The sequence below is a fragment of the Carettochelys insculpta genome, chromosome 14 (genome assembly GCF_033958435.1).
Source record: "Carettochelys insculpta isolate YL-2023 chromosome 14, ASM3395843v1, whole genome shotgun sequence".
Taxonomy (NCBI): domain Eukaryota; kingdom Metazoa; phylum Chordata; order Testudines; family Carettochelyidae; genus Carettochelys; species Carettochelys insculpta.
In genome coordinates, this window is record NC_134150.1 from 45,678,779 (window position 1) to 45,689,598 (window position 10,820).

The 10,820-nt window shown below is 64.0% G+C and overlaps 1 protein-coding gene across 2 annotated transcripts; it reads right to left on the reverse strand.

Moving 5' to 3' along the window:
* Positions 1 to 931: 931 nt before the first annotated feature.
* On the reverse strand, positions 932 to 10,612 carry MARVELD3 (MARVEL domain containing 3). Of its 2 annotated transcripts, none has more exons than XM_075009244.1 (3): positions 10,513 to 10,612; positions 4,898 to 5,025; positions 932 to 1,706 (listed from the first exon to the last, which is right to left on the reverse strand). In XM_075009244.1, the coding sequence occupies exons 1-3, from the start codon at positions 10,596 to 10,598 to the stop codon at positions 1,096 to 1,098; spliced, it is 825 nt and encodes a 274-aa protein (XP_074865345.1). In that variant the 5' UTR covers positions 10,599 to 10,612; the 3' UTR covers positions 932 to 1,095. The 2 variants fall into 2 exon arrangements, with proteins under 2 accessions (XP_074865345.1, XP_074865344.1); XM_075009243.1 differs by having other exon boundaries at positions 4,898 to 5,055; positions 10,513 to 10,598.
* Positions 10,613 to 10,820: the final 208 nt, after the last annotated feature.

The window sequence follows — 10,820 nt, forward strand, 5'->3', positions numbered from 1 at the left end:
CTATAAAAAGGAGGGCGGCTGCGAAGAGCCACGTGGAGTGCCCTCTGGCAAACCTGAGTGAGTGTGGGTTCAGGGAACGGGAAGGGACGGGGGAAAGGAGGATGGAGGGCCAGGGGTGCCTGACTTGAGGAAAGGGGAGGGAAGAAAGGGGCAGGGCTCTGGTAACCTGACCTGGATCAGGCTGGCAGGCAGCTTGCATGGCGGGGGGCAAGTGGGGGGTGTGTAGCAGCTTGCACACAGCAGGAGGGCTCTGCGTCGGGTGGTTTGTGGGGGTGGCAGGGACCTCTGGCTTGGGCAGCCCATGCATCTCAGGTAGCTGGCCTGCAGCTCGCAGGGCTCCAGCAGCTCAGGCCAGAGGCACGTGGGGCTCAGGCAGTAGGCCTGCGTGGCAGGCCCATGGCTGGCCCATGGCTTGGGGAGCTGGCCAGGGTTCTGGCGGCTGTTCTGTGGCTAGCAGGGCTTGGGCTGGCGGGCCCACATCTGGTGGGGCTCGGACATTGAGCCTGTGGCTCAGGCAGCTGGCCGAGACTCTGGTAGCAGGCCCATAGCTAGGATGGCTGGCCAGAGCTCCAGTGGCTTGAGCCTGCAGCTTGCAGAGCTCTAGCAGCTGGGTCGCAGGGCTTGGGCCCATGGCTGCCAGAGCTCAGGCCAGTGGTCCTGCAGCTCAGGCAGCTGGCCGGGCCTCATCATCGTTCATATTAAATTACATTTTTATTAAATTTTGAGCGAAGAAACACAATTTGTGCTTATTTTTATTTTTAAATAACATAGCACTGGATAACTCTGACAGCAATCCCTTTTCCTGTCCCACTATAGGGTAAGAAACATGCTAATTCTGTAATACAAGCAGGAGGCTCCCAACAGGTCTCAGAAACAAGATTTAAATGGGAGGGCTGGTTAAGAGCAGCAAGGCTTGACTGTAGCTGTTCTCTCATGATAGAGTGCTTGTTGTTGCCATGGTCCTGTGTTTTGATTGTAGCAGTGCAGGTGCAGTGTCCTGAGGCAGGGAAGGCGGTACTGCCCCTTCTTGGTGCCCAGGCTGACAGCCACAGAGAAAGGACTTGGTAGAACAAGCTAGGATATACACAAGCCATCCTAAAACTCATACATTTGTATTGGCTTCTCTCTCAGCTGACGAACTGTTTTGTATCCCCTGACAGCGAGCCCAGCACTGATCAAGAACACCACAAGGGCAATGCAACTGAAGAGTACAGCTGCTATCTCCGCCCCATGCATATTACAGCTGAAGCCTTGGTAGCCTTTGCTTTGGTAGAGATGCTCTCGCTCTTTGCACACTGGTGAATCATAGGCATCCAATAGATGGTGGAAGTAGAAGTACAGAGCAGGGAGGAAGCCAAGTGCAATTAATATGTTGAGGCTGCACTCAAGCAACAGCCAGGCTGGGTAATGCCATGGCAGCCGCAGCACACCAACCAAAACCAGAAGGCAAGAGAAGGCCATCAGGGCCCCTCCCACAGCCATTGCTGCCCTGGCTGGTGGCAGTTTTAATTGGTAGAACTGGGTATCAAGTTGCTGGGCTTTTGCCCCTTCTGCCCCATTAAAGCCACTATAAGCCCCTCCATACTGGTAGTAGTAAATGCCCCCCATGCTCGGAATACCAGTGTAACCACCTGTCGAGCTGTAGGACACAGCGCTGCAGATCAGGATCAACATAGTCAGGAGAACTTCTACCAGCTGGCAGCAAGCTGCAAAGATGAACAATTCAAAGGCCACTTAGCAATGGATCTCTGATTGAGAAGGCTACCCTGCACCTGCCCCATCATTATAAGGGGGCTAGAACACAGGGACATGAGGGACAGTTTGCTTCTCTACCCATTGAGTAGTTGAAGATCCCTTTCACCAAGGGAAGGGTGACCACATGACAACATGCAAGGCCCACCTTTTCCCCACCAGTTTCCTGACAGCTCTAGTCAATGCATTTACTCATGATTTAGAGCCCAATTTCTTCCACAGGTGTCTGATAACAGGGCACCTATACAGCATAATGGAGTCACAGTCCTACTATCAAGTGTATTTAAATTATTGTTAAAGTACCTGGGTCTGGAGAAGGGCTTGCAATTGTTCCTAATCCAAATACACAGCTTGATTTATTTCCTTATTTATCATAAGGAAAAGCCAAGTTCCACCCAGTCTGCTTTCAGTGGTAGGGGAGACTATTTTGCTTTGATTTGTATATATTAAGGCCCTTAAGTGCTGAGCACTCAAAACCTCAGATAAATCTATGAGACATCTGGGCACTCTGTCACACTGAGGGATGTGACAAAGCTACATTGACAGACAGGATCAACTCCTCACCAATTCACACAAGCCAACAACCCCAGAGAAGGAAATAAAGGTAGCTGTTAGTAGGCTCTGAAAACACAATTTGTTTTTAAGTTGCTTCAAACCCCGTGAGGCAGGCACACTTACAAGGAGCATTGGCACTATTGTATGCTGTGGAGCCTTGCAACTTTTCTAAGCCCTCAGCCACCTTATGATGCAAAGGAAGAACCCACCTGAGGCAAAGCCAGTTGGGAACACCATGTATTCCAAACCAAGGGAAGGGCTGGTTGGCTGGCTGGGAACATCCTATACTCCTAGCCTTCTCGCTCCCTGAAAATTCAAAGCCAGTGGTAGCTGTGCATGCTGCTGAAGCCTACTAGCCCAGTCAGTGTCCATGGTGTTGTGCGGTAAATTGAAATGGTGCCAAACATTTCAGCCCTTGCACCCAAAACTGACAGTCTATGCACTTGCTCAAATGGATGGAAGAGTCTTAAGAATAAAGCATGCACAGAAACTTCACCCTCACTGCCTACTAACCAGCATAAAACAACTTGGTCATACACCCTTCAAACTGTCCGCTCAGAGAAGGTAACAGAGTACCCAGGTGACATTTCAGTACAGGGTAGAGACCCTGATTTAATCATAAGCATTACATTACAGTGATGAAGGATATGCAAGCTGCTTGGTGAGGCTGTCCAGAGCCCCATTTCCTCTAAGACACTATGAAGAAGAAAGGTGCAGCTTTTTTAAAGGAAGTAGACCACAGCAACTTGACTCTTTCTGAGCAACGAACTCACCCCTGCAAAGGCACCAAAACCTTCCCCAATTCTCTCCTCCTAGACAAGTTTCTGGATAAGTTTTGTTGCACCAATCCAGGGCAAAGGTCCATCATCCACTGAAATAACTTTCAGTTTCATGAGCTTGCAATAACTACCTGAAACCCTTTATCTAGCAAGCAAACACAAACCTAGAATCAGTTCCTGGCTCTGTCTCAGAGAATCTGGAACTACTGGAAAGAGGAAGATCCTTTGCTGGCAGAGATGGATCTTGCCACAAGCCTGCCTATGCCTTAGGCCTAAAGTGCACTGGGTTGAAGTGGGGTCTGTGTGCACACACAGAGGTTGAAGTCCACTTGGTTGCAATAGGTACATGCCTCCCTACCCTCACTGACAGAGCTGACAAAGCCAGAAGGGAATGTATCATTGCTATCAGGATAGTGTATAACCACCGACAGGTGGACTCAAACAAGGGACTTCTGAAACTTAGTGCATATGCCTCTACAGCTTGAGCTAAAAGCCAGCTGGCTCACAACTAAAGTTGTAGAGGTGATTCATTCATTCTGTAAATGGTCTAGGTGCCACTATATGGGACAGTCAACCATACACTGTCGAGGTATAGGTTACAAGAGCGCACACAGCCACCTATGAGTTAAAATGCACTTGTTAATTACACAGGGTAAGCATCTCAGGTCACAGTGGGTTTGTACTTTACCCCCCCCATCCCACAAACACCATAGAGGCTTACTGTACCCAGGATACAATGAGTGTGTCAGGTTACAGTAGGTTTATACCCCACACACACAGTAAAATGCAAAGTGTGTCAGATTATAATGTGCCTCTTACACATACACAGGTTAAGTGTGCTGGGTTACAGTGTGTTTATATGCTTTCCCAAACACACACACAGGGTTAGTGTGCCAGACTGCAGTGGGTTGCATATGCACAAACAGAGGGTAAGTGTTCCAGGTTACAAAAGGTATGTAAACACACTGTAAGTGTGCCAGGTTACTGTGGGTTTGTACGAATGGTAAGTGTGTAGCCTTAGGTCCCAGCACATATAATCAAATTTCTGAAAAGCAGTTGGGTTCCTAAAGGGCACAGATTATTAGCACCACCTGAGGGGGACCCTCCTCTGGCTGGCTGCTATAGCTGAGGAAGTGGAGGAAACAACCAATCAGAGCTTTCCTTTCTCCTCCCCAGACAGCACCTCCCCCCAGACATCATCACTCCCAGAAGGAGCTAGGGGAACAGGGCAAGCCCAGCAGCTCAAGATAGTTCGTCTACTCCCACCTTGTCAGTGAGGAACGGGATGGCTCCTCCATTCCCACAGCATCCAGCCGGGGAAGAAGGGTCTAGCTGCAGCCAGGCCCCAGAGAGAGGTAAAGAACTCCAGAAGCTGCTGGAAGAGCAGAGGCCAGGCAGAGAAGAACTGATGAGGTGCTGCAGCAACAAGGTTGATTTGGGAGCTGGGCAGCTGACAATGATGGGAGACCAACACCCCACACATCAGACTACATTAAGCACTGATGTTTGCCTGCACACCACGCTACTAGCGCTGGGACCAGACACTGACAAACTGTCAACCTGTCCCCAGATGCATCCAGCTGCACAAATAAGACTTTCAGCATTATGGCTGCGGGCCTGGCAGGTGTCTCTGCATAACCTCGGTAGGAGGACAAGAGGCAGCAGGGACACAGGCAGCAAACCCCCTTCTATCCGCATGACACACTTTAGACAGGATCCCTGGCACTCTCATCCCCTGGACGGGGCAGGCCTATATGCTATGGGAGCTGCTGCAGAGTGTCTGCTGGGTTGCAGGGACAAGTGAGTCTCACCTCTGGCAGTACACAGGTAGCGGCACTGGTAACACTCCAGCAGCCCTGAAGACTCTGCCTGGTAGCACGCTGGCCTCTCACAGCTGCCTCCATGTACAGGAGATGGCAACACAGGGGAGGGTTCCTCACTGCCAGCCAAAAAGACATGGGCTGACCAGCTGGGATCGAAACGGGTGAGAGGTAGGCTGGGGCAAAGGGGCCCAGAAGCCAGGAATAGGAGGCAGGCCTGAGGAGCAGAGGGATGAGGGCAGAAGGCACTAGGCTTAGGGTAGGGCTGGTGATGCGGGGGAGCAGAGGGAACTATGGAAGGCTGGGGGCAGGAGTGGAGTTCTAGGGGTGCTAGAAGGGCAGGGCAGGGCAGACAAGCGCTAAGAGGAAGTTGGAGGTCTGGGGGCAGGAGGAGGCCAGGGTTGTTCTGGTCCACCCTGGGTGTACACTGGCCAGAGAGCACTGGGGTAGGCATGGGCTGGTGATTGGGATGGGGGGGCGCACTGGGAAGAAGTTGGGGCTCGGCGCAGGAGGAGGCCAGGAGCTGCTCTGGGCACATATGGGGCACAAAGCGCTAGGACAGAGGTGGGCTGGTGATGGGGTGGGGGTCGCTGGGGTAGGAGTCGCTGGGGTAGGGGCAGGCTGGTGACTGGGGTCACTGGGCTGGGGAGACTGGTGATGAGGGGTTGCTGGGGGAAGTTGGGGCTTTGGGAAGGAGGCAGCCCTGGGCGTACATTGGGCAGAAGGCGCTAGTATAGGGGCAGGCTGATGACGGGGGGTTGCTGGGCTGAGGGCAGGCTGGTGACGGGGTGCTGCGATAGGGGTGGGCTGGTGATGGGGAGATGCTGAGGGGAAGGGTGGGCTCGGGGCAGGAGGAGGTACTGGGCGTACACAGTGCAGAGTGCACTGGGCTGAGGGCGGGCTGGTGATGGAGGTCACGGAAGGGAAGGTGGGACTCGGGGCAGGAGGAGGTGCTGGGCGTACACAGGGCAGAGGGCGCTAGGGTTACTGAGGGGAAGGTGGGGCTGGGGGTGGGTGGGTGATGGGGAGGCACTGAGGGGAAGGTGGGGCTGGGGGTGGGTTGATGACGGGGGGGCACTGAGGGGAAGGTGGAGCTCTGGAAGGCTGGAGAAGGGGGCGCTGAGGGGAAGGTGGGGCTGTGGGCAGCTGGTGACGGGGTGCTTGGGAGAAGGTGGGGCTGGGGGTGGCTGCTGATGTGGTTGCTGAGGGAAAGGCGGGGCTGGGGCACGTCGGTGACGGGGGGCGATGAGGGTAAGATCGGGTTCGGGCGGGTTGTGATGGGGGCGCTGAGAGGAAGGTGGGGCTGAGAGTGGGTGGTGATGGGGGTGCTGAGGGGAAGGTGAGGCTGAAGGTGGCTGGTGACGGGGGCACTGAGGGGAAAGCGGGGGGGCGGGTTGGTGACCGGGGGGGGGCGGGCGCTGAGGAGAAGGCGGGGGGGTGGGTTGGTGACCCGGGGGGGGGGGAGGGGGCGGGTGCTGAGGGGAAGGCGGGGCTGAGGGCGGGTTCGTGACTGGGGTGGGGGGGGCACTGAGGGGAAGGCGGGGCTGAGGGCAGGTTGGTGACCGGGAGGGACGCTGACCGGAAGGTGGGGGGGCGGGTTGGTGACCCAGGGGAGGCGCTGAGGGGAAGGTGGGGCTGGGGGAGGGTTGGTGACCGGGGGCGGAGGGGAAGGAGGGGCTGAGGGTGGGTTGGTGACCGGGGGGGCACTGAGGAGAAGGCAGGGCTGAGGGCAGGTTGGTGACCCGGGGGGGGGGGGGGGGGACGCTGAAGGGAAGGTGGGGGGGCGGGTTGGTGACTCGGGGGGGTGCTGAGGGGAAGGCGGGGCTGAGGGCGGGTTGGTGACCGGGGGCGGGGGGCGCGGAGGGGAAGGCGGGGGGCGGGTTGGTGACCCAGGGGAGGCGCTGAGGGGAAGGTGGGGCTGGGGGAGGGTTGGTGACCGGGGGCGGAGAGGAAGGAGGGGCTGAGGGCGGGTTGGTGACCGGGGGGGCACTGAGGAGAAGGCAGGGCTGAGGGCAGGTTGGTGACCGGGAGGGACGCTGACCGGAAGGTGGGGGGGCGGGTTGGTGACCCAGGGGAGGCGCTGAGGGGAAGGTGGGGCTGGGGGAGGGTTGGTGACCGGGGGCGGAGGGGAAGGAGGGGCTGAGGGCGGGTTGGTGACCGGGGGGGCACTGAGGAGAAGGCAGGGCTGAGGGCAGGTTGGTGACCCGGGGGGGGGGGGGGACGCTGAAGGGAAGGTGGGGGGGCGGGTTGGTGACTCGGGGGGGTGCTGAGGGGAAGGCGGGGCTGAGGGCGGGTTGGTGACCGGGGGCGGGGGGCGCGGAGGGGAAGGCGGGGGGCGGGTTGGTGACCCGGGGGGGGGGGCGCTGAGGGGAAGGCGGGGCTGGGGGTGGGTTGGTGACCGGGGGCGGGGGGGGCATGGAGGGGAAGGCGGGGCTGAGGGCGGGTTGGTGACCGGGGGCGCGGAGGGGAAGGCGGGGGGCGGGTTGGTGACCCGGGGGCGGGGGTGCTGAGGGGAAGGCGGGGCTGGGGGTGGGTTGGTGACCGGGGGTGGGGGGGGCGTGGAGGGGAAGGCGGGGCTGAGGGCGGGTTGGTGACCGGGGGCGGGGGGGGCGCGGAGGGGAAGGCGGGGGGCAGGTTGGTGACCCGGGGAGGGGGGCGCTGAGGGGAAGGCGGGGCTGGGGGTGGGTTGGTGACCAGGCGCGGGGCGGGGGGCGGGTTGGTGACTCGGGGGGGGGGGCGCTGAGGGGAAGGCGGGGCGGGGGGCGGGTTGGTGACCAGGCGCGGGGCGGGGGGCGGGTTGGTGACTCGGGGGGGGGGGCGCTGAGGGGAAGGCGGGGCTGGGGGTGGGTTGGTGACCAGGCGCGGGGCGGGGGGCGGGTTGGTGACTCGGGGGGGGGGGGCGCGGAGGGGAAGGCGGGGGGCGGGTTGGTGACCCGGGGGGGGGGGGTGCTGAGGGGAAGGCGGGGCTGGGGGTGGGTTGGTGACCGGGGGCGGGGGGGGCGTGGAGGGGAAGGCGGGGCTGAGGGCGGGTTGGTGACCGGGGGCGGGGGGGGGCGCGGAGGGGAAGGCGGGGGGCGGGTTGGTGACCCGGTGGGGGGGTGCTGAGGGGAATGCGGGGCTGGGGGTGGGTTGGTGACCGGGGGCGGGGGGGGCGTGGAGGGGAAGGCGGGGCTGAGGGCGGGTTGGTGACCGGGGGCAGGGGGGGCGCAGAGGGGAAGGCGGGGGGCAGGTTGGTGACCCGGGGAGGGGGGCGCTGAGGGGAAGGCGGGGCTGGGGGTGGGTTGGTGACCGGGCGCGGGGCAGGTTGGTGACTCGGGGGGGGGGTGCTGAGGGGAAGGCGGGGCGGGGGGCGGGTTGGTGACCCGGGATGGGGGGGGGGCGCTGAGGGGAAGGCGGGGCTGGGGGAGGGTTGGTGACCGGGGGCGGAGGGGCACGGAGGGGAAGGCAGGGGGCAGGTTGGTGACCCGGGGAGGGGGGCGCTGAGGGGAAGGCGGGGCTGGGGGTGGGTTGGTGACTGGGGGCGGGGGGGCGCTGAGGGGAAGGCGGGGGGCGGGTTGGTGACCCGGGGAGGGGGGCACGGAGGGGAAGGCGGGGCTGGGGGTGGGTTGGTGACCGGGGGCGGGGGGGGCGCTGAGGGGAAGGCGGGGGGCGGGTTGGTGACTCGGGGGGGGGCGCTGAGGGGAAGGCGGGGGGCGGGTTGTTGACCCGGGGGGGGGCGCTGAGGGGAAGGCGGGGCTGGGGGAGGGTTGGTGACCGGGGGCGGGGGGGCGCTGAGGAGAAGGCAGGGCTGAGGGCAGGTTGGTGACCGGGGGCGGGGGGGCGCGGAGGGGAAGGTGGGGGGCGGGTTGGTGACCCGGGGGGGGCGCGGAGGGGAAGGCGGGGGGCGGGTTGGTGACTGGGGGCGGGGGGGGCGCTGAGGAGAAGGCAGGGCTGAGGGCAGGTTGGTGACCGGGGGCGGGGGGGCGCGGAGGGGAAGGTGGGGGGCGGGTTGGTGACCCGGGGGGGGCGCGGAGGGGAAGGCGGGGGGCGGGTTGGTGACTGGGGAGGGGGGTGCGGAGGGGAAGGCGGGGCTGGGGGTGGGTTGGTGACTGGGGGCGGGGGGGCGCGGAGGGGAAGGCGGGGGGCGGGTTGGTGACTGGGGAGGGGGGCGCTGAGGGGAAGGCGGGGCTGGGGGTGGGTTGGTGACTGGGGGCTGGGGGGCGCGGAGGGGAAGGCGGGGGGCGGGTTGTTGACCCGGGGGGGGGCGCTGAGGGGAAGGCGGGGCTGAGGGCAGGTTGGTGACCGGGGGCGGAGGGGCACAGAGGGGAAGGCAGGGGGCAGGTTGGTGACCCGGGGAGGGGGGCGCTGAGGGGAAGGCGGGGCTGGGGGAGGGTTGGTGACCGGGGGCGGAGGGGCACGGAGGGGAAGGCAGGGGGCAGGTTGGTGACCCGGGGAGGGGGGCGCTGAGGGGAAGGCGGGGCTGGGGGTGGGTTGGTGACCGGGGGCGGGGGGGGCGCTGAGGGGAAGGCGGGGGGCGGGTTGGTGACTCGGGGGGGGGCGCTGAGGGGAAGGCGGGGGGCGGGTTGTTGACCCGGGGGGGGGCGCTGAGGGGAAGGCGGGGGGCGGGTTGTTGACCCGGGGGGGGGCGCGGAGGGGAAGGTGGGGGGCGGGTTGGTGACCCGGGGGGGGCGCGGAGGGGAAGGCGGGGGGCGGGTTGGTGACTGGGGGCGGGGGGGCGCTGAGGGGAAGGTGGGGCTGGGGGTGGGTTGGTGACCGGGGGCGGGGGGGCACGGAGGGGAAGGCGGGGGGCGGGTTGGTGACTGGGGAGGGGGGTGCGGAGGGGAAGGCGGGGGGTGGGTTGGTGACTGGGGGCGGGGGGGCGCTGAGGGGAAGGCGGGGGGCAGGTTGGTGACTGGGGAGGGGGGCGCGGAGGGGAAGGCGGGGCTGGGGGCGGGTTGGTGACCGGGGGCGGAGGGGCGCGGAGGGGAAGGCGGGGCTGGGGGCGGGTTGGTGACTGGGGGCGGGGGGGCGCGGAGGGGAAGGCGGGGGGCGGGTTGGTGACTGGGGAGGGGGGCGCGGAGGGGAAGGCGGGGGGTGGGTTGGTGACTGGGGGCGGGGGGGCGCGGAGGGGAAGGCGGGGGGCGGGTTGGTGACTGGGGAGGGGGGCGCGGAGGGGAAGGCGGGGGGGCGCGGAGGGGAAGGCGGGGGGCGGGTTGGTGACTGGGGAGGGGGGCGCGGAGGGGAAGGCGGGGCTGGGGGCGGGTTGGTGACCGGGGGCGGGGGGGCGCGGAGGGGAAGGCGGGGCTGGGGGCGGGTTGGTGACTGGGGGCGGGGGGGCGCGGAGGGGAAGGCGGGGGGCGGGTTGGTGACTGGGGAGGGGGGCGCGGAGGGGAAGGCGGGGGGTGGGTTGGTGACCGGGGGCGGGGGGGCGCGGAGGGGAAGGCGGGGGGCGGGTTGGTGACTGGGGAGGGGGGCGCGGAGGGGAAGGCGGGGGGGCGCGGAGGGGAAGGCGGGGGGCGGGTTGGTGACTGGGGAGGGGGGCGCGGAGGGGAAGGCGGGGCTGGGGGTGGGTGGTTACCGGGGTAGGTGCGCGGGACGGGGCGCGAAGGGCGGGGTTCTGCTCTCACCAGCCGGGCCAGGGGGTCTTGACGGGGCGGCTCGTGGCGCGCGCGCTGCTTGGCTGCGGAGGCCGCCTCAGTTCGCGCTCCGCCATCTCGGGTCCGGACTCGGCCCCGCCCGCGCCGGGCTCACCTGAGCGGGGCGGGGCCGGATGGGAAGGACGCGGGGCGGGAGGCGGCCGGGCTGTGTTCAGCTTTGTCAGGCCCGGTGTGGTTCGGATTTCTTGGGGACTGGGGCGCGCCCTGATACTGTGCCTGGTGCTGCCTGAGGCGGGGTCCGCAGCCGGGGGGGTGGCGTGGCCGGGCTGGGTCCGCAT

Bases quoted from the DNA above. Each gene is read 5' to 3' on its own strand.
- MARVELD3 (XM_075009243.1), bottom strand. From the start codon at position 10,598: ATGGCGGAGCGCGAACTGAGGCGGCCTCCGCAGCCAAGCAGCGCGCGC. The intron at 5,056-10,512 runs GTGAGAGCAGAA...TTTCGATCCCAG, and splicing joins AAGACCCCCTGGCCCGGCTG to CTGGTCAGCCCATGTCTTTT. The intron at 1,707-4,897 runs GTGAGACTCACT...TCATCTTTGCAG, and splicing joins CTACCTGTGTACTGCCAGAG to CTTGCTGCCAGCTGGTAGAA.